Raw genomic sequence first — 24,069 nt, forward strand, 5'->3', positions numbered from 1 at the left:
ATGCTGGTTAGCTAAACAAACTAACAGAACTTCTAAGGCTTTAAGTGGGCTTTTGTTAGATGTAGATTCTGTAAGACATGCTACACTGTAGAACAGAGCTGCAACAGACTTTGTTATTAGCTCAAGGACATGGGTGTGAAGATTTTGATGGGATTCGTTAAATAAATTGCTTAGTGATTGCGTGCTTTTAGGACTGATTGTTTTGATGATTGTTGTGGTTGTGTTACTGATGTTGCCATGCATGATTTCTCTGCTGCAAAGGGCCCTGCAGAGGACAATGAAGGCAATTTTTTTAGCACAAAAACAAAGAGAGGGAATTGTGGGGGACTACGGTCAGTCCGTGGATTCCCTGATGGAGGGCATGGGAACAGAAATTAGCCTTGAAGATACTAAGACCTACCTGTGAGAAAGAAGGGAGTAAAAAAGTATCCGGAGATATTAAGGTGTACCGGCGAGAGAGAAGGGAGTGGAAGAGTAACACTGATGATAGTAAAATTAGCCAATGAGATGTTACTGCTGTAACTTGTAACCAATAGTGAAGAGACACATGAACTGGTAAAACTGTATAAAAATGCACTTGTGGCAATAAATGCATCTACTACTTTCATTCTGGAAGAACTTGGTCTATATTGTTTGTCCATCTCAACCACGACACAAAGGGTTCTAAGAACAATGAGGAAAGAGCCACATAAAATTGAGTTTTAGGGATTTATGTTCATGTTAAAAGCAATCTTCATGGGCTTCTAATGAACTTCATATTCTTTCAAATACTAATTTTTTCCCACCCACCTGTTGCTTTATTTGGTCAGCAAGAAACAGAAGACACCAGAAATCAGCCTTTGTGGCTGTCTCTGCAACACTTCAGACACAGAAATGTGGATGTCAGAAGAATAATCAAACTAAAGAAATAATCAATTTAGTAGCTTGCAGCTTTTTGACAGGTTTGGGTCAGAGCTGACAGTTAAAACATGTCCTTCCTTCTGACCAACATACTAAGCTCAAAGGTTAGAAATCTGAAAGTCTTTATAAAGACCGTCTTCAATTAGTAATGAACTTCAAAACAGTATTACAGAATCTGCTGACATTTCACTTGACAAATGTGAAACCTAACCAATATAGCAGCTGGGCTAATTGAGCAGTAAGCTACGAGATAACATAGTTCAGAAGGATGTCAGAAATTTTTAAAAACATAAGGGTAATTATAATGTCAGCATCTTTTATGTCACTGTTTCAATTACATGCAACCCCAGTTTACAGCATTAATTCTACAATAAAAATAAACGAACATAAAGAAAAAGCAGCTACGCTTCAGTACTTTGATAACAGGTCAGGGGGAAGGTTGAGGTTTTGGTGTGGTGTTTTGCCTCTGTAGCTCCTAGAGATGATTTCTGAATATCTTAATGCTAAAAAGTTGAACTTAATAACAAAATTCCCCCTCGCAGGACAATCACTAGCTTTCACTTTCTTTCTGCAGTGAAGCTCTTCAGTTCTGCCAACACTGTTAAAGACTCAAACTATTTCCACAGCTTGCTTTTAAGCAGGAGCTACACTAAGGGGTGACCTCATTAATGTTTACAAATATATAAAGGATGAGTGCCATGAGGATGGAGCCAGGTTCTTCTTGGTGACAACCAACGATAGAACAAGGGGCAATGGGTTCAAACTGGAACACAAGACGTTCCACATAAATTTGAGAAGAAAATTCTTCTCAGTGAGGGTGACAGACGCTGGAACAGGCTGCCCAGGGAGGTTGTGGAGTCTCCTACTCTGCAGACATTCAAAACCCGCCAGGACGCCTTCCTGTGTAACCTCATCTGGGTGTTCCTGCTCCGGCAGGGGGATTGGACTGGATGAGCTTTCGAGGTCCCTTCCAATCACATTCTGTGATTCTGTACGGTCCACACAGACTAGAATCCTCAGAAAGTTTTAACAACAGTTACAGACACTTCCTAAATAGATGCATTTACTTCCTTGTACGTTTGTGGGTCCTCAACATATGCAGCCATCTTTTTTGAACTTGAATCCATATTTCAACACTGGCACACAGGGGTTTTTAAACCCCTATCACACAGCATAGAGAAGTTCCACATTGTTACTCATTTGGGGATTAAAATAGGGAAGAGGTAAGTAAGGATACAATGTGTAATTACCATTTGGTTTCAAGTCACAGTTCTAAAACTGACCCTATTGTCATGCTCATTCCCTTCAGTGAGGCAACTTCTGAGGATGGGATTAATCAGTTGGCCCCCATCTTGGCCAAAAGGTAGAAGTTTTTGTCTGGTTAGCACTGGATACTAGAGACCACAAAAGAGAATGAATGCTGCATTAAACCTTCTCTGATGCTATTTTGATGCACTTGTTCATCTTCCTCTCAGAATTCCAGAGACCTTATTTGCAACTGGCTGATTAAATTGATAGCACTTTGACCTGCAAAAACCAGTATACATCTCAAACTGCAGCTTTAACTAGCATGTGCCGACTCATAATGCTAACAAGGCGGCCTAAGTCGGTAGTAATATATATATATACGCCTAACTAGTATCAAGAGACCGGTGTGTACTGGACCAACCTCACTATTAAAACAGAAGGCCACAAGGTTTCAACATTTAGTTACTTTTAAACAGCAGGGTGCAAAGCATGTGTTAAATAGCAACTCTTACACATGCATACAGTTTAGTTGCTACTCATCTTCAGAGTTCACACATGCTTGAATAATCCTTGCAAGGATCTCTTAAAGCTGAGCAGTAATTGAGCTACTACTCCACAAACATTTCGTACTGCTTGAAAACACACAACTCTGCCACCCCACAAGCCAAAACTACACAACAAACCTTAGACAACAATCCAAATTGAGCTGTAATTTTTTTTTTTTGTCAGCTACACTGCACTGTGTTGACAACTCTTACGAACAAACAAGCATGACTCTTCTACAACCTGAAAGGACAGAAGTACCTGCCACTCAAAGATTTGTTTCTACTGCCATTAAGAAAATGGGACATTATTAAAATTCACAGCAAAGCACTTTCACAAGTGACAAGACAGCAGGAAATAGCTATGAGATTAGCATTTTTCTCTAGTCCATAGTCTCTAAACCAGATGTCTGGAGGAAGAAAGCTATAGAAAAAGTAAAGCATTCCAAAGGAGCGGTAACTGGTAGATTATTTTAAGTGTCAGCTGATACGAGCTGGCTTTCTTTCTGACATGCACCCTCATTTTATCTACTGTACTCAAATATATATTTATTTTACGTTTTTCTAGTTTTCTGAGTGGACAAGGAAAATTACTGCAATGGTTGTAGTCACTGGAGGAAATCATATTCTCAAAGAACAAACAGAAAAACAACTTTACCTAGAAATAAGTAAAAATAATGCAAGTATGCACATTTTGTGGAAAAGGTGTACTAAACCAAAATACCTATACAACCAGAAATCCATGTAACAAAAAACTTCTCACTGGAACGAGATGATATTTAAGGTCCCTTCCAAACCAAACCTCTCTATCATTCTACAATTCTGTGATGTTCTGTACACCACACTTTTATCTACTGTTTTCTGACAGAAGGTAATTAAAAACAGAAACTCATTATCTGAATACATTATGCACCGTATGATGATTCCCTGAAGGGATATGCATGTGTATGCATATGGAGGGGGTGTGGCATAAAAAACAGGCTAATAGTAGTGTTTTCATTGATCTAGGTAGAGTATCAAAATAGTTCTGAAGTCAGACCTTTACTGTGTTCCTGTCTTGATACAGAAATTGGCATCAAGCTTAATTTTAGCAGATTCAAATAAATTCATGTTCAGTTACATTACAAGAATTGCTAAACCAGTTCTAAGAGAATAGGAAACAAAAGTGTGACTTTTGTATATTCACACTAAAGATAAAGACCTGTATCAAATCACAGTGAAGCTGTGGCAATTATCAGATGTAACCATTTTAGGAGTGTAATAGCTTTTTCTATCACCAGTGCATCTCTCACTCAAGTCAGTAACATTTTCAGTATGCAGAAGACGGCAATAAGAGCAAACTTACCTACAGTAGCTCTAATTAAGGGGGAGGAATCGCCAATGTTGTTCAGACATTCACTTTTAATGAAGTCAGTTACCCCATTGGGAAAGTTGTGAAAATGTGCTTTTACATTATTCTTCAAGATCAGACCACTCAATGAACGTGTTGGTTCATCTGCAACAGAAAATAAACAGAGTCAACATTTAATCAGCTCACAGGAATAAAACACACTTCCAGAACAATGCAACAAGAGCAAAGCTTATACAGAGATATTAGTCTCTGTTTCCTTATCTCTCCTTCCAACTACACCCATCAATTCACGTAGCAAAGTTTCTAAGGCACAGAGTTCACTATTTCTATTTATTCAAAATTAGAATATCAGTATTACAAGTTCTACATTTTAAGAGAAAGTTTTCTACAGAGATATAGGCAAGGAATAGATCTGAACTGAGAGGATATCCGAGAAATTGATCATCCAAAGACATTCAGATATTCTGATTGTACTGACTAGCTTGCTGCAACACTGATACTGTAAGAAATTGATAACAGACCTGCTTTCACCGTAGTAAGATACAGAACTGATGTAGGAACTATGTAAGTAAATCCTCCACCCCCTATTCCCACACAAATATAGTATTCAATTTTTCTACAAAATAAGGTATTACCTTATTATTTATATTCAAATACCAGCTGTTCAATTGACCTATTAAATTAATAATCACAGGGAGAAGAACAAAAGTAGTCTTTAAACAATGTTAACAGGTGTTATATAGTGTGAACCATAAGAAAAACGCGACCAGAATTAACTTGAAGTGAGAAAGAATTTAAGTTTGGGCAACAGTTAGAATTCTCTTCACTGATATCTTTTTGCCATAAAATTTCTCTAAATTACTGGGGCAAGAGTAGGAATGGAAAAAGAACAGCATAGGTTTTTCTTTCATACTGGAGCAGACTCTCATTTGGTTCTTCAACCGAGGGCAAAAGTAACTTGGCATTACTTCTGAAACATGCTGAAAGTGAGATCTGGATGTTCTACATCGAAAGGATTAGTTTGTAGCGTAAGAAAATTTAAATTCACAGCTTACAGCAGCCCTAATCAGCACAGGAAGCTAATTTTAACTAGCTCTTTAGCCACTTGTTTGAATCTTTCTGCATGAAGCCCTGATTTCGGCAAGTAATAAGGATGTTCAGAGTTTCTTTGTGCCAAGAATTAGTTTACACATGGATCCACTACAGGTCTTCAAAACTACTAACATTCTAACAGAAACAAGGATAAGCAAAATAAAGCACAACTTTCAAATACGAAGTATTTTCAAACTAAAGCTGCTACACCACAACACCAAGACTCTCATTACAGCCACAATGGCTGAGTGAGACATTGAAGACACCTTGTATTGTGACCTGTGCTAGTTAGAACAGGAATAGCACTTTTCACAAGGGGTCAAACTCCGATTGCTTTCCAGATATGTAATCCATTGATAGGGTACACCTTCAAGAAATCCAGTCCTCCATAAATTAAGATTTAAAGTTGTGCCCAGTGAGGAAGACAGCCAAAGGAGTCTTCCTTTAATTTACATATGATTCAGAGCCCTTGCAAGCCACATCAGCAGCAGCCACAGTCACAGTTAGACACAGAACACAATAGTTACTCATTCTGCATCAGCCAGCAGCATCTTCTTGGGGTGAAGGAAGCCAGAGTGCCAACCAGAGCCTGACTGGAGTACTGTACATTAGCCACTATTAGAATAAACACCAGCATGAAAATATTGAACAGTGCATTAAGGAAAAACATCCATACTTTAGAATGCCTAGCTGCAATTACAAAAGGGACAAAGCAACAGCTTCAATTTAACCAAGCAGGCATACAGATGCTATTAACTTCCCTGTGTCAGAAATAGGCAGATTAGCCAGCTGGTTTAGATAAAAATCAAGGTCACGTTAAGGTGAAACTTCAGCATCATTTTTTTCTTCATGAACTATTCTATGGTATGCAGCAGCATGAAACATCTTTAACACATTCCCTTTGCCAAGATAACAGAAAGACTATTTTTCATAAGTGTTTATGCCACAGACTTGCAACAAAGATTCCACAGGACTCAGTCACATCTCTGACAAATGAAAAAGAACTCATGAAGCAAGAAAAAAAAAGAAAGGTTAAAAACAAAAAGCAAAACAATTTATCACCATGCTGAGAGGCAACAAGCAAAAATCACAAAGGTGGACTTAGTGCTAAACACCAACCACTTGCAACACAGAATCTGACACTTAGGCATCTAAACAAACAAAAAACCCCAAGAACAAAAACCCCAAGCCCACCACCAAATCAACCATACCACAATTGAAATCTTAGTTTGACAAAAAAAAAATTCTGATATGACTACACAAGGATATTTATGGAATCCAGGGTGTTCAAGAACTTAACAGCTACACTGTCAAAATACAGTAACATATGGTCTGGATGGAGCTCTTTCTGTAACACCAAGATTGTGGACAGATGGCCTAAGAGCTGAGTAAGACTCTCTTTACTCTTCACAGATTCCATGACAAGTTGTGTCAGCCATATGCTTCAGCCATCAAAAAAGACCATAGTCTTGCCTCCTTCTGTCTCAAGTCAACCTGAAAGCATAGAGAGTTCACAAGAACATATAGTACAAGAAAAAGAAGGGAAGTGAAACAGACCTCTGGCATTTGATGTTATCATTTCTGCCAAATCTGTTCATCAGTGGAAGATTCCCCTGTCACATTGCCTCACCTTACATTAAAACCATATCACATGATCATAATTCAGTTCTCAGCAAATTTTCAATTGTTGCAAAACTAACACTAGTTCCATATTGTAATGGTTTACAGACAGAGCAAATGGACACTTAGTCACATTACAGAGATATCAATTATTTTAGAGCTACTGCAATGCTTTTAAGAACTACAGTGTGTCCTCAAACAGTCATATTTCCTCTAATGAAAGTTTGCATGACATAGGCTGCATATGTGAAAGCAACAAGGTTTTTGTAGCTCACCTGTAAGTCTAGGTGACCTTTTTTTTTTAGTTACCAGGTCTTTTCATCCTCTCTTCCTTAGAATGTAGTTTTCTAGATTGCTAGAGGAACTGAACAACTGGGATAAGGGTAGCGCTTATCCATGCACAGACTGTGATACAGCAGGGCTATATTTTGCCCTATTGCTCTTGCAATATTGGCGACTTTAAATGCTAGTGTCAGAGTTAGTGTCAGACTTTTTCTAAAGCAAAAAAGTGTTTATTTTAGTCTTAAAGCTGTAAAGCTCTTTTTTTGGAAATAAGCTATCGTTCTTTGTGTTTTAACTAGTGATATGGACTTAACATGTACAAATACAAAACGAGATAAAAAAGATGACTAGCATTACTATTGCACATGAAGATTTCCGATCCATTAATGAGAGACTGGCTGTCTCTTAAAAGAGGTAAAACAAACAAACAAAAAGATAAATAAGGATCCCACTAGAGCATTATAATATACAAAGTAGAATATGAATAATTTTTTTTGTCCTAATGTACAAAAATACAGTACAAAGATACTGTCATAAGCTTCCCAGCAGAAAAAGATCCTACTTTTTTTCTGGATGTTAGACTTCTAAGTAATCTATAGCATAACATTTTCAGCTTACATTGGTATGATTTACTGTCATGTCAGAAGCAGAATTGATGATGTTTCAAATAATTCTGTGTAAGTAAAATACAAATGACCTTGAAATGTGGTGGCTAGTGTGAAATCAATCAGTGCTCAGCTGACTCATGTGAGTCATGGAAAACAGTTTGACACAACTACCTAAGCTTAGGAACCTCCGTAAGACACCAAAACAAAGCAGAAAATGTTCCACTGATGCTGAGTGTCACATATTTATTAAATAATACACAGCAACAGCTATGCTTCCAAATACAGTTTTGTACAGTCTTGGTTAGTTACAGAAGTTTCTGCATTCTAGTTAATAATGACCACAGGTCAATCAGAATGCCAGAATTTGTACATCTCTACAAGCTTGCAAAACCACAACAAAGTTTAAAGAACTAAACCTCTGGTTTCAGTCCTATTTTCAGCTTCTCTATTGTAACCATGCAAACTGACTGTCTCAGCACTTTTCTCCTCTAATCCCATTTTATGTATCATCTCCTGATCATGTAGTTAAACCAATGCTAGAATTTTACCAAGAGTAGAAGAATCCTTAATAAGAAGTGGAGATTCAGTGTGTTGAGAGGAGGATTCACTACAACATCCCAAATGATGTTACGAATGCAGGGTATCCTTGCAGTTTGAGAATATCTGAAAGATAATGCCATCCCTCTTTGGTGTTTATATGTTAAGGAAAGGGGCGGACAAGTGCCTTAGCACTAAGGTAACTGCACAGGGAAAGGAAATGACGAGCTTCCCAATGAAAGTTGCTTAGACAGCATTTGGCAGCAAATTACTTAGGAATAAGAGTCATCAGGCTATCTGAAGAAATGACTTGATCAGATGAACAGAAGTTTTGTCACTCTGAATATATGAAAGCAGAATGTTATATATTAAAATGTGACAATCTGTCATATGAATAGCTGTTGGAACATAAGGATTAATTGGATGAGTAAATTGAGGCTGGGTTATAAAACTGAGTAGTTCAGAATACTGTTCAAACTGCTAAGTGAGTACTGGGAAGTACAAAATACAGGACGCTCACCTACACCAGTGTTGTAAAGGGTGCTGTGCATTGGTATTTTTGACTACTACTCCGTCTGTCTGTATCCTACAAATATAGCTTAACAGAAAACTGTGTGGCGGCATGCACGTGTAGATGTTGTTATAAAGCCAGACTACTCTGTTTCTCTAACCAACAGCCTTTCTCATCAGTAAGGCTTCTTCCCCTATAATGCCAAATTAATTCAAGACAAAAGCTTGCCATTTTTTATTTCCAAAGCCTGTAGTCTGTGTGTTTCCTAATTTTTTTTTCCATTCTGTCTGACTTTTCTGGAGACTATAAGCAGATTTTCAAACAACAATATTAGGTTGCACTCTGGTGAATGGCAGAATAGAGTTTTGGCACTAGGGGAGGTGTTCTTCCTAAGCAGCTGTATATCTAGCTACAATAACAAAATAGAGACCTTGGACTTACACCTTTATACAATTTCATCTTTTATTATTATTTTAGATACTGAACTTTTTTCTAGTGTTTGGGTAAACAAGAGTTCTTACTAGGAACAAAGTGACTGACCTTCTGCTATTTAGAGCACCAGTGAAAATTAGACTGTATCTAAGAAGCTTTGATGTGTGACCATACTGCTCTACCTCTTCTAAGTAATTTGAAATCCATCTTCAGTTTCTTTAGTTTTCAGTTTCTACCTACAACTTAATCAGACTCCTTTCTTTGGGGAGGGAGGAAAATGAGGAAAAACTGTGAGTGCTTGACATTTTGCAATGCTTAAAGCTCCTGAGACTTAAAGCTTGCCAGTCAGAATTATCTCTGATCAGCAGTATATCTTCTCATTCAGAGAAGAACATCCATCAGTTGAAGTCATGGTGATGCTTCTTCCTTGAAGATACCAAAACAAAAATGTGTACTGTTGAACCTGTACCTGTTTGAAAAGCCAGTGTGTGCCACCTCAGATAAAGCAGACAACCTCACTAGGAAGAGATGGTGCTGCCCAGTCCAGTGCTGCACGGCTAAGCTGTTTTTAGCTGCCTATACTGAGCTGAATACAGACAGAAGTCATTACTGGTAGTTATGACTCTGTCATGGCACTGTTGCTCCTGAATAACTTCTGAAAGCAGAAGATAGAGCTGAGTAAAATCTTCTTGTGGCTCCGAAGCATGAGATTTATGTCATTACAGAAGAAAGGAGCTTAAAATTATTTGCTAAAGCAGCAGTAATGTTTAGTTAGTTACTGATACTAGCATCAGACTGCATGATCAAGATGTGCTTTTATATGGCTCCTTAGATTATTTTCAGTAAAGATATTCAATGCTGGAGCTCACCAAAAATGCTGCGCATAATATTCTTTGTGGTATTGGAAAATATTTTTGTTCTTTTTCAGGGTTCTGCTCCCTTTGGTCATTAAAGGAAAGGTATTTTTACTTGCACATGAGAAGTGGTAACGAGCATTCCATTATATGGTTAGATTTGGCTTCATGATAGTGGTCAGCTAACCAACTGCACCTGCCCCAGGACTGCAAGATAACAAACATGCCGAAACTGTTATACCACCCTAATGCCTCACGAGTCTACTTTCTGAAAATGTAGAAAGAGATGGTGGTGCTGCTTCCTAGGAGCCACCACAGCTGAAATCAGACACCAGCACACAGCCTCATGAGTAGGAGGGGCCATTTTTTCAGGTAAGAGGCACCTCAGAACTGCACTGAATCAAGTACTGCTTAGTGGACAGAAGTGCCTTTATAAATCACACCAGTAGCACATTCTGTTGAAAAACACCACACGAGGGATGCTTGATACTGGCATTTTAAGTACACTTAGACATGACATAAGAAACAACTGAACACCACTGAGTAGGAAACTCTGACTTAAGAGTATACAAAGAAACACCCCTTGCAGCAGACTACATTCAGGTCATAAGATGCACTAAGGAAAGGTTTCAAGTAACTGCCTAATTACCTCCAACTTACTCCTCAAAAGTCATTTATTGTGAGGCTAGCACTCAGAACCATAATAACCACTTGCTCACCACCCCTCACCCCCAGTAGGGGAGAAATGGAAGGGAGAAACTCATGGACTGAGATAAAAACACTTTAATAAGATAACAAAATACTAATATACTATTAGTAATTATATATATAAAATGAAAACAGAATTATAGAAGACATTCAACGCAACTCCTCATGAACTCCATCCACATCAAGCAGCCAGTCCCAGGCAGTAGCACGTGGTCCTGAAGAGCCAATGCAAGAGAGAGAAAACAGGAAAAGCTAGAAAGGTCTGGAGACCTCTGCAAAATGGCAGAAGAGCAAAAAGCCGAACTAAAGGAGCTCCTGAATGGAAATCAACCAAAATGGAGCAGAACAGGAACAGGTCTCACGAGCCAGAAAAGTCAACTCTTGTTAAATATAACGTCTGATGGTAATGGCATGGAGTATTTTCATTGATCAGTCTGGATGTCAGCCAAGTTCTGCCTCATCCCTACCCCCCTTCCTCGCTGCCTCATACCTGTGGGTAGAGCACTCAGAACATCCTTGGCTCCCAGACAACAAATACAGTAACTGTTGTTACATACTCCCTTTTCCAACTCAAAACCACTGGAAAGTTACATGAAGAAAAATGTTAATTCTGTCCCAGGGTGTTGTTAACTAAACCCAAAAAAATGATCATGCTAACTATAGGGACAAAGGGGGGGGACACAAAAGGGGGGGGGGGGACACAAAAGGGGGGGGGGGGGACACAAAAGGGGGGGGGGGGGACACAAAAGGGGGGGGGGGGGGACACAAAAGGGGGGGGGGGACACAAAAGGGGGGGGGGGACACAAAAGGGGGGGGGGGACACAAAAGGGGGGGGGGGACACAAAAGGGGGGGGGGGACACAAAAGGGGGGGGGCCCACAAAAGGGGGGGGGCCCACAAAAGGGGGGGGGCCCGGAAACGGGGGGGGGGGGCCCGGAAACGGGGGGGGGGGGGCCCGGAAACGGGGGGGGGGGCCCCGGAAACGGGGGGGGGGGGCCCGGAAACGGGGGGGGGGAACACGGGGGGGGGCCCGGAAACGGGGGGGGGGGGGGGAAACACGGGGGGGGGGGAACACGGGGGGGGGGGGGGAAACACGGGGGGGGGGGGGGGAAACACGGGGGGGGGGGGGAAACACGGGGGGGGGGGGGAAACACGGGGGGGGGGGGGAAACACGGGGGGGGGGGGAAACACGGGGGGGGGGGGGGAAACGGGGGGGGGGGGGAAACACGGGGGGGGGGGGGGGGAAACACGGGGGGGGGGGGGGGGAAACACGGGGGGGGGGGAAACACGGGGGGGGGGGGGGGGAAACACGGGGGGGGGGGGGAAACACGGGGGGGGGGGGGAAACACGGGGGGGGGAAACACGGGGGGGGGGGGAACACGGGGGGGGGGAAACACGGGGGGGGGGGAAACACGGGGGGGGGGGGGAAACACGGGGGGGGGGGAAACACGGGGGGGGGGGAAACGGGGGGGGGGGGAAACGGGGGGGGGGGGGAAACGGGGGGGGGGGGAAACGGGGGGGGGGGGAAACGGGGGGGGGGGGAAACGGGGGGGGGGAAACGGGGGGGGGGAAACGGGGGGGGGAACCACGGGGGGGGGGGAACCGGGGGGGGGGAACCACGGGGGGGGGGAACCACGGGGGGGGGGAACCACGGGGGGGGGGGAACCACGGGGGGGGGGAACCACGGGGGGGGGGAACCACGGGGGGGGGAACCACGGGGGGGGGGGAAAAGGGGGGGAAAAAAGGGGGGGAAAAAAGGGGGAAAAGAAAAGTTTCTAACTGCATGAAGAAAATTAATTCAATTTCAATTAAGCCAGCAAAACAAGCTACTTGAGAGAAAATATTAATATATTACAAGACTCACTCCCAAAATGCTCACAGTAAAGAGAACTTTTAAAGAACCTAACCCAATGTGATTAAGTACATGAAGGCACTAGGCTAGTCAACAGACCAAAACACTCCAAAGCTGTCTGGGACGACTCCCAGTAAGGTACGGAGCATGGACCTGCCTCCAACATCCAGAAGACTTCTCAGGCAGCTTCCTTTCAGAAGCCTGGAAACAGGTACCTCCAGGATTGTCTTGGTCTCCTCTGGGAACAGATTTATTCTCAGTTAGCAGTACTAGATCCCTCCAAGGTAACTACTTGAGCAGTTTTTTCAATGCAGGTCCATGCCCTGTAGCTCCTGGGAATTCTCCTAAACATCTCCAGGAGTGTGCTGATCTCCTCTGGAGACAGGTGAATTCTCAGGCAGCAGTCCCAGACTCTTCTAATGTAGCTACCCAAAGACCATTTGTGAAGAGTCATGCCCAGTAGCTCTTTGAGAATTTTCTCTGTGATCAAGAACTTGTTATTTTACTTCTTTTTCAATGTTTTCCTTTTATGGGCTTCAGGGATAAGGAACAATACAATAATGGAGATCCCATACTCTGATTCTGGATGCTCAGAATAAGGAGCTCCAAGAAAGCATTCCTGAAGCAATGAATCCCATAATTCAATCTACTGAATAACTTCAAAGTTTCTTTCAAGTCTTTAAATGTATAAATAAATAAACAAACTGCCAATTCTCACATATGGTATGAATGCCATACAACTACTTGGGAGAATCTTTTTACTTAAATCTTCACTACAACTTCCCTATAAAGGCACGGAAGGGAAAAAGTTGCCAACATACAGGGAAAAAACACAGAATTTTTAGTCATATGACATAATATATTATCTCATAACTTGGTTTCCCTTAAAATATTTATGCACCTCAATTACTTTATGCATTCATTACTAAAACTCAGTCAGGCTTAATTTCTTTTTATAATTCTTCATGTATCTGAACTTACAGATAAAATATTCTGCTGTTTTTTAGAGTAGGACACTACATATGTTATGCAGCATTTTAAACTGCAAGGGTACATTAATCTGACCTGCCTTCTGAATTGCATTGCAATCAGATTCACTCCTGGGCAGTTATTTTAGTCTGTTTATGAAGACATCATGCAGGATGATAGTATTCAAGAGAGGTGGGGATGGCGGTGGTGGTAATGGGGCATTTGTTTTAATTAAACAGTTATATCTGCTGAACCACTTTTCTGGATTAATCCTGCTCAAAAATACCTTCCTGAAACTAGTAGCTAGTGAATTAACACCTGATGTCACAGAACGGTCTTTATTTTTTTTTTTTTTGTGGCTCAGCTTTGAAGATCTTTCAACAGCAACATGCCAAAAAAGTTCATAATGGAATGGATTCATGAAAACTGCTGTTCAGATAAAGTTTAAATTCCAAGCCTCATCAGAAGACATTCACATCAAATCCACAAGACCACTTTTGATCCCAGTCATAGTTTATAAAAAGCCATTTCAAATTATGCTTGCAGAACTAGATGAATTATTAGCACCCTGATTACCAGAAAATAAATTGCCATCTGTGCAGACTTTTACTGAAGCAAAAACTTGGGGGAGGGAGGATGGGGACAGGATCTTCCTCCATGGTAATGTTCCATGTTGAAGTAAGGTACTTGGAACAACTAAGTCATCACATGAATGAGATCAAGAGTTGCAGAGACACTGCTCTATCTTCAACTGGTTTACAAAGTCCAAAGCATTTTAGAAATAACCTTAGAAGACCATCCTTAAAGCCTATGATAAAGGCAAGAGTAGTGTACTCAATCCCAGCTCATTCACCTTCTGACTAAAAGCTCACCTCAAGGATTCTGACCCTTGACTGCAACAGTCTTACACCACACCATAATCAGCCCACTAAGATACTACTCTGTTGAGACTGAAGACTAGAGATGCCACATTAGGACAGGGTGAAGAGTCAGTCACCAAAACACGATCCAAGATCAGAATCACAAAGGATTCGCCTATCTGCAACAGGATAGATAACTATGGCTATATGGGTCAGTAGAAATATACCAGGACCATCAGGCATTCATCTCAATATTTTCCCATTAGCCTAGGTCATGCCAAGAGCCCAGTGGAGTCAAATGCAAGGCTTCTCAGAAACTGTGCACAAACTAACCATGTCCTCTGTGTCTTTTCTAAGATGGATAAAAGGTAGATCTGAGAAAGGACATGTATGGTTTGGGAATAAAGGATGGACAGTTTGAATTTTAACCAGAATATCATATCTGTAGTTCCATTCTTTTTTCACCATGTAGAGGCATTAGGTAAGTCAAATCTTACCTATGAAGTGGTAGACTTTGAGATCACTTCTGTTCTTGCAATTTTCATATAAAGCATCCACTAACATGAACGCCCTACCAGACCAAGTAGAATGCGGTATCAGCTCTGACCCCATATAAAGACAGTCTCTTTGATCACAGGCAAAGAATGCATACATGCAGAAACATTGTAATCTCTACAGACTATTCCTATTAAGTCCCAATGTAGCTAGAGTAGAACAGAGAAATGCTACAAGAAGGCAACACAGTAGTCTTCCAGATACAAGTAGGTCATGTCATGTCATGCATGGTATTCTGATATAACAAAATATTACGGCAGGATTATGACAGAGTCATCACACCCAATGCTCCCTAACTGACCAAGTGAAGTTTGTGAAGACTAGAGAGTGTTCTCGGTGAACGACAATGGCCATTATCTTTTGATTATTTGGTGCTAGGCACATCCAACTCTCATTCACAAAGTTCACGCTGCGGTATGGTGTAATTCCAGGTTAAATATAACAAGAAAGCATCAGGGAATTCACAAAGTTGTCCTACAAAAGGATAAAACAGATGAATTAAGAAGGAAGCTATTTTTGTCAGTCTGCTTCAGATGGGAAGAAAAAAAAGGGACCTTATAAATATTCATTTACAGAAAGTAAAATAAAAGAAGGCTTTGATACAGACAACTTTAGGAATTTCATCACTACGGTCAACAAGGTCAAAACAAACTCAGAATTTCCACTTACAGTATTGTCTGTATTATGACATTATGTCTGTATTATGATACTTCCTCTGACCTGCCTCATGCTCTGGATGTCTTGGACAACTGTCTCAATGTACCTTGACTAGAGACTAGAACTGGCCTTGGCAAGACAGCTCACAGGACACCAGGAGAAAACAAACTAACAAACACCACCACCACCACACACAAACACCCCCCACACAACCAAAACCACAAACAACAAACACCCATCACCAACAACCACACACAAAGAACAACAAAACCGACACTATGGCAGAGCAGTGTCACTACATTATCTGCCAGGTTTTATACCTGCCAAAAGCAGCAGGAACACCTGTACTAACAGATCATCTGAGTAATAATATCATTGACAGATAAATTAGTAAAAGCCAGCTTATTTCATTCAGATATTTTTCAGTTAATCTGGACTCCATCTCACCCAACTCAGGAAGATCCCTGAGCACTATGCCTTTTGGTAAATACATTCTAGAGACCTAAGTCTCAATCTTTAATGACTTGGGATCATATTTTATTCCATCAGCTTGCTTATTTTCTGACTTCCAGGACTGAATGCTGCTTCGTTGACATTTATATTCTGTGACACTGGTAACACTGGGGTTAATCCAAATTCACAACACTATTTCTAGAAATGCACACTAGTTAAAAGAAAAACTCTTGTATATAGAGTATGCATGTGCCATAGCTGCAAGCCAGGCCACATATTTTCACCGAAGAAATGGCAGCAGAGCAACACCTGTTTCCAGGAACACCCAAGCTTAACAAACTTTGACAGCTTAACAAGGCTCATAGAATTTAAAAACAAAACCAAGAAAACCACCTCATATGTGCAGGAGTTCCACAATAGACCTAAAACTAGCAAGTCACAAGCATTCAGACACAGAAGCAGCAGGCTTCGGTGAAACAGCCAGTTTGCCTGCAAAATTATTTGCGTGCAGAGGTGTAAGACTCAGGCCAAAGACAAATTGGTACAATGTCCATTGCAGTGAAATAAAGATATTTAACAAACACTTAAATCAACCATTACAGAATTCCCACACTGAAGAGCTGTCACCTAAATGAATCTTTAGGCATAGTTTTCTCAGCAGTGGTTTCAACAGTGGCAAAAATGGAATCAAAGGTTAGTCCCACCTGCTATCAAACCAAGCTCTTTTTCTCATGCACCATCAAAACATGTTGACTTCCATTGAATAAGCTGTCAGTGACCTTAGAAGCTTACTTTCATGGCTCCTTTCACTGGGACAGTACAGTCATAACAAAAGTGTGAACTTCCAGAAGTATGAATATCTATGCTTTCGTCTGTGGTACAAAGCACACAATTTTTTCCCCCCAGCCAGCAAACTTGGCAAGCCTGTGGGACAAACTTCCAACTGAACCCTCTTCAGGAGGGGAAAGAATATATGCTTTTCCAGTTGTACTGAAGACAATTAGCTACCTGATGAATCCCTCACATTTTCAACTACTGGTCCAAAAGAGGATGGAACAGTATCATAGCTACAGAACAGCAGTTCTAACGGTCTCTTCACCTTGTTTGGGCAGGGCTAATGCAGGACGATGGAGGGCGGTTGGATGGATTCAAAGCAAATGCCTTTCATTGTCCCTCATTAGTTCTACCCAAGCAAGGTAAAACGATATTTAGAACTTGGCAAATACTACGAAAAGCACCAACATCAGACTCAGTTATGGCACCTTCAACACTCTGCAAGTTCCCTGAACTAGAAATACGAAGTTAAAAAATAGTTGCTTTGGATAAATATTATGACTCTAAAAATACCACTGATGCGGGACAAGAGCATTTCTGAAGGAACAGCTGCTTCTCAGCCATCTCACAAAAGATGTGATGTACCTGTGAGAGGTATCAGTGCAACCTTCTACTAAACACCTCCTCTTAGAAGTTACCTTGCTACTCCTCCCCAACTTGCTTGCCTCCTCAACCCAACAGATCCTATTTTTTTTCTCAGATAAAAAAGCTTTATACAACCATTTTGCAATAGTTAACATCTCCTCCTCTTCATCCCATTCAGAACAGATTGATGTGTGTAAACATTAAAAAGGGTAAAAGACAACTACTGGATAATCTAAGCGGACCTTTTGGAAAGAGAGATTATGACACATTGTTAAACACATATCAGTATCTAGAACCTTAAGTGGTGAACAGAACACAGAAGGGGAAATTAGCAACTAAGGGAGGGTTAGAAAACATACTTCGGGAGTGAGGGTGGAGGAGAAGAAAAAAAAGAAAATAGAAGTAGTGGGACAACCTTCCCCTACTACTGGACACTGTGTTTTGTATTTTTCTGCTAATAGTATAAAGCACATGGTGTATCTACACTGACACCTTGCTCAAGAATGTAATACCCTGGCTGATTCAGGTCTTCAAAACTCTCCGTCTTTCAAACTTGAGATACTCCCCCAAAGGCCTCACAAATTATCAGGAGGCTTCCTACGTAGAACACACAAAACCACTGGGATGTACTCTACCCCTCAAATATCAAAACATACTTTCTTCCTCCTCTTTGTTTCCTTCCTTCTGAAGTAAGTTGACATTACAACTTAAACACTAGTTAAAACTTAAGATAAACATTCTTGCTGATTCTTTGAACACTACAAGATGCCATGCAACTAAAATCTAATTCAAAGTGAAAAGAGCAAACATCCAGAAATCCAGAGGTGAAACACTCTAAGGCAGAAAAAGCACTGGTAGCAGGGTACTAGGAAAAAGAAACAAACAAAACCAAAAAAGCACAACAGAAAACAACGCAAACAATCACAGAATCATTTCGGTTGGAAGAGACCCTCAGAATCATCAAGTCCAAGCATAACATACCAAATACAAACAAAAGTAAAGAACCCATATGTGCCAAACCAAATTGAAACAAATGTATTTCACTGTCAAAGACCTCACAAATCAGCAGTTGTAATACACAGCATAGACAATCTTTCACACACCCTGATCATTGCTAAAGAACTTTCTGAATTTACCAACCGGTAGAGGCTACACAGTATGCCATATGGACTAATGTCTAAGATTTAGACAACTGTGAGCAGTCAGTTGTTTTCTAACTGCATTTTACTAGAATTAAGACTTCAGAATGAAAGTTGACAGACCTCACCTTTGGACAACTCTAGTATGTGATCTTCAAGATATTTAACAGTCTCCTTACTAGGGAGATCATTACCATAACTGAATTTCGCACCATGTTTTATAAGATGTATAGTTGAGATTAACTAAATTTACTCCACAATTTCATGGCAGTCTGATAGAAACACGACACTCCAACATTTAGGGGAAGATTTCATAGGATGTATAGAATGGAATATATTCCAAGCCTGAAACTACAGGGACCACTAAATTATCAGATTTTTTTTTTTCTCAAGAAGACCACTGACAGGGTAAGTTCTACATGACTATGGAGTGAAAACAAAGAGCAAACTGACCATAAGCATCAGTTTCTTACTTCTTTCAAGCTAAATAAAATAAGTTTTTTTAAAAAGAGAAAAAAAAAAAAGGTAGAATAAAACAGCCAGTATCTCAAGAACTTACCTTCAGACTTCAACTTTGTAAGAACAAAAATCAGGTAGTTGTTGAAATCGGGATACTGATTGAGTTGTTCTAGTTTCTGAAGAGAGAAACTGTTAAGGAAAGTTGAATCTTCACACACAGCATTTACAGCTTCTTGGATACAAAGATTAAATGAGTTATGTACTGCTACCTCACTTCAACCAGCTGTGACTATAAGCTCACAATATACAGAAAATGAACAATCTAAAAAAAGTCTATATTATTTTCTTACTAAAGCAACAGCTTCTACTTACAGTGAAATCTGCGAAAAAAAATCCAGGGAGAGACATAAAAATTAACAGATCCTTAAAAATATTTGTAAAGACAGTTAAAAAAAAAAAAAAAAAAGGCACCACACACAAAACCCCCCAACTTCCTCTGTCAGTTTTGGATTTCAATGTTTGCTCTTAGAAGCTTGCCAAACTTATGGAATCCACCAAGACACAATCCCGTAATACATCTTCTTTTACCCCTCTACAACGAATAAAAGCATTTAAAGTATTTCAGCATTAAAATACAACAGCTATTATGATTTTGGCAACCTACTCATTTTAACATTGGACATACATTTCTTTATGATGCTAACTAGCCACAGCCTCAGCTTTCAGCAGTAGGAATCCGCTTAATTGTAAATGCACAGACAGTTATACCAAGAACTGCATGCTTATCCATGGTCTCATAAAACAAAACTACACAACAAAAGGCTCCTTAACTGCAGGAAGAATGGTTATATTTCTGAACAGCTGTGAAGGTATGTAGTTGTTTTTCCCCAAATTTGTCACTACTTTGCTTCATATTTCCCTGTATTCTGCCACTGCTTGGCTACAGTTGTCCTCTGGCATTCTCTTTGTATCCTGTTCTCATACCCTGGGAGTGATAGGTATATTGCTAAGCAATATTTTAGGTCAATGCAGTGTCACCTCTAAGTTACTAAACCTACTAGATATCAGTATGGCAAACAATCAAGACACTTAATAAAACCTGATTTTCAGAAGATCACTTGTTCTGTAAGCATTTACTTTACTTGTTGTTTAGCTGAATCGCTAATCATTCCAAGTAGCTAAACCTTAGCCAAATACACATGTTAGGACTGTAGGGCCCAGTAAATCACTACCAGTTCCAAAGGATCAATTTCTTTCCAATGGCCAACAACCAGTGTTTTAGTCACAAACTCAAGCAACTTGATTTTTAGCTATTTAGGCTGTTTGCATCAAGCAGTAACTTTGTTAGTAAAACATCCCCTCTCATCACAACTACACAGTTCTTTGCTGTGAAACACAGAGGAGATGAAATGTAAACAGGAGGATGGTCAAGGCAAGTGAAAATAATACAGAACACTCTACATGGCCTCTAGAAATGAAAAATCACACATCAAAAGATTGCTGTCAAAGGCGCCAAGCCAAAGAGTTCTTTCAGGAACATCCAAGAAGCAGGGCATCACATTTCAAATTTATTTTCTTCCATCTCCAAGCTTCAGAAATGTAATCACCAAAACAGTCAGTTGAACATTAATAACAACTGTGAATTACAATGGATCACACAGGAAGCGGCAGCAGAAGTGAGCTTACAAGAACTCAATGAGAAAACACTTAATGGGTCTAGGAATCAAATAATACCTTGTAGGCCACATTTTCTATACAACATCTTCATCCATTTTAATTTTTTCTATTTTAGTCCAAGAAATATCTAATATCTTCATCTGAAAAATATCTGAAGCCTTACCAATTCATAACTTTGTTAACAAAGGGTTTTGGCTAACCTGTAGTCCCTGGTTTGTTACATTTGACTCCTAAGCACCCAAACGTGCCAAAACAGTGTTGTAAACAAAGAGCACCACAAACTCAATACAGTGATATCTTCTAAAAAATTACAGAGCCATTGCAATTTTTTTGTGGAAACAGTCTCAAAGGACGTATCTCTCTCTATATATGTGTGTATACCTATATGGTTGTTTTTTTTTTTTTTTTTAAATCACAGGACATGGTCTGTCAAGCTGTAATAGAACGCTTTCCCCAGCTAATGTAAAATACAACGGTAAAAACATGCCACTTCTCTAACCTTTACAGGCCAAAATATCAAGACCTTCTTGAAAGTCCAAGTTTTTCAGCACACCAGGGAGCTAGTTACCACTACCATTTAAGATGAACTTCAAACACCAGTTAACACCACCTCATTCAGTCAGTTTCTGCTCATCTTCACAAAGTTGCTATAAACACTTCTGGCTTTTTTAACACCTCCTTAAGTCTGGGACATTATCAAAACACATTACTTAAGACACTTGTGTTTAGGATTTTTCAAAGGAAGACATAGCATCTTAAACTGAAACATAGCTGCAAAAACAAGATGTATCGAAATGAAAACTACCTTCACCTTTCAAATAAGAGCACAAGCCTTCCTCAGACTGACTGCATCTGTTACAAAAGCCTAGGAATGGAGCAAATTTGGCTCTAAACTAAACTCTTAAAATAACATAAATAACAGAAACACAATGTTCTTATCTATCGAAATAAACTCTGTTGCTTACTGTGAAGACCTTCCAGCAAATGCCTTAAATAAAAACGGATCAAGATGATAAGCTTAAATCCTTCATAGAATTGGAGGACTTCTAGATATTTTAAAGCACTACGGTTAGCTCAAGAAGCAGAAGACAGTAGATGAAGGCTTTATTTCTCAGGACTTATGCTTCTATTAGTCTTAATTTAAAATTTTACTCTCTCAGTCTTTGTTTCTTAAAACCTTGCTATTTCATCACTTCTGCAATCAAGAGAGACTTAGGGGCGTAGAAAGAAAAAAACAAACCTAAATCCATAACACTCACATCAAATGCACTGAAAAGCAGCACGAGAGGCCACAAGCAGTATACTTCCCCCTTCCCGTGAATTTTAACGAGGAGCGCTTAATGTTCAGGCTTCTAAACAAGCAGAAACATCCTCACAACGCAGCAAGATGCGCAGTGTCTGAGCCAGTAGGCCAACGAGGGCGTGCAGGCAGCGGCTCTGCCAGGAGCACTCCCCCCACCGGCTACGGCTTTCGCCTCGAATCCCACCGTCGGATTACGTCGGGAGGCCCCCACTGTGCCGCAGGGGCGACGCGTACCCCGCGCCGCGCCGCCGGCGCAGCCCAGCGGCCCGGGTGACACCCCCAGCCCCTCGGCGCGATCCGCCGGGGCGAGGGCCGCGCTCCCGCCCCGCCGCCACTGGGGGCTGGCGGCGGCCCAGCCTGGGGGAACCCGGGAAAGCGGCAGATATCGGCGGAGCCGCGCCAGAGACTGGGCTTTGAAAGGAGGGAGGAAAAAAAAAAAAGGGGGGGGGGGAACACCCCCCCCCAAAAAAAAAAAAAAAAAAGAAAACCAGAACCAAACCAGGCCCTTGGCTCCGGGCTCGCAACAGGTGCCCGGGCCCCCGCCGGGGGAAGGCGGCCCCGCGGCCCTCAGGCCGCCTCGGCGGTTCAAACGCCGCGCCACGGCCGCCCGCTCCGGCGGAGGCTCGGCCCACCGCGCGGTAGCGGCTCTGCGGGCAGGCCTCGCCGCCGCTGCCGCGCAGGCCGCGCTGCCCAAACCCGCCACCCCCGGCCTCCCCAGCGCCCGCGCGGTGCAGGCCTCGGCTAAGGATACTTGTTGAACGGCTCTCTGCGTGGTCGTGTCCGGGGACTGGGACTCCTTGAGCAGCTGCAGGATCTGCTGGAGCCCCTGCTCGTCGGGCTTCCACTCATACTCCATCTTGGTTCGCTGGAAAACACAAGAGGCGGCCGCGGTTAGCTGCGCGGCAGGGCCCAGGCCGGGGGAGGGCGGAAAAGAAGGAAGGCCGGAGGGAGGGGGCATGGCGGCGCCCGGCCCACTCTGGCTCCGGTCCCTGCAGCGCGCACCCCTCCAACCGCCCAGCCCCGCCACCGAACGGACAAACGAACGACACCGACCTGCTCCCGGCGCCGCCCGCTACGCTCCGCGCCGAGCAGTCTGCGTCACGGCGAATTCGTAATCCGGCCCGAAGAGCCGCCTCGCGTCCTCCTGGGTCCTAGCGCCGGGCACGCCTCGGCACGCCTCCGCCCGCCCGGGCCGCCTCGGGCCCGCCGGCGCCGCCGCCCTCAGCCTTTCCGCGGTACGTCCCACACCGTCAGGAGCCTGGGGGCGACAAAACGCGGGCTCCTCAGTCCCGGCCGGCGGGAAACGGGGCGCCTTCGCCTCAGCCACCCACCGGAGAACACAGAGAAACCTCCAGAAGCTGCCACAGGCGAGGGGCGGAGGGGCGAATCGGCGCCCCGGCCCGGCCTCCTGTGACAGCGGCGGCCGCGCACTCGCTGCGCCTGGGCGGCGAGCGGGGTGTCACCGCCCACGGAGCAGAAGCGGGGTTGCGAACGCAGACCCAGTCGTCGGGAACGTGGTATTTGTGTTGCCGACGGCTGCACTTCTACGTGATTTGGTTGAGTACTCAGCAGATCTCAGCTCCACGTGTGAAGAGGCCATAGGAGCAACTCCGCAAGAAGCGGGGGATGGGGGGAGGGGAGAAACTCAAACTTATTTGAATATGCAGTGTATCTTATCCATAGCCTCAAAATATATCATGGGAGCTCTCAGGTCAAAATTAGCAATTTAGATAGATATATACATATGTATATATGTAATACCTATAGCTATATATAGAAAATACTATGTAATGCGTTTTTAATATACATAAGCTAATCGCAAAAAAAAAAACACAACACATGCTGCTTAAAATATGAACACTAACAACAGTAATTCCTTGCCTTTTTATAATCTTTTAGTCACTGTGCTTGTAAGCATTTTCCTCGTCTAGCCGAAAACTAGTTTCACTTTCTGCTGCTTCTGCTGTGGCAGGCGACTCAGCATTGAGTGCCACATGTGCTCCATATTACAGCCTTAACGACTGTTCAGAGGTATCAGAGAC

General features: G+C 42.0%; 1 protein-coding gene across 2 annotated transcripts in view; it reads right to left on the reverse strand.

Moving 5' to 3' along the window:
- Nucleotides 1-24,069, reverse strand: part of TNPO1 (transportin 1) — an 86,029-nt gene that overhangs the window by 43,295 nt on the left and 18,665 nt on the right. For both annotated transcript variants that reach the window (XM_071802607.1, XM_065860678.2), the window contains exons 2-5: nt 23,081-23,285; nt 22,779-22,892; nt 19,148-19,223; nt 4,036-4,185 (exon numbers count right to left, since the gene is read on the reverse strand). In XM_071802607.1, the coding sequence (XP_071658708.1) occupies nt 4,036-4,185; nt 19,148-19,223; nt 22,779-22,883 (331 nt within the window). In that variant the 5' untranslated portion in view covers nt 22,884-22,892; nt 23,081-23,285. The remainder of the gene's footprint in view (nt 1-4,035; nt 4,186-19,147; nt 19,224-22,778; nt 22,893-23,080; nt 23,286-24,069) is intronic.

This window comes from Patagioenas fasciata, chromosome Z (genome assembly GCF_037038585.1).
Source record: "Patagioenas fasciata isolate bPatFas1 chromosome Z, bPatFas1.hap1, whole genome shotgun sequence".
Classification (NCBI taxonomy): Eukaryota; Metazoa; Chordata; class Aves; order Columbiformes; family Columbidae; genus Patagioenas; species Patagioenas fasciata.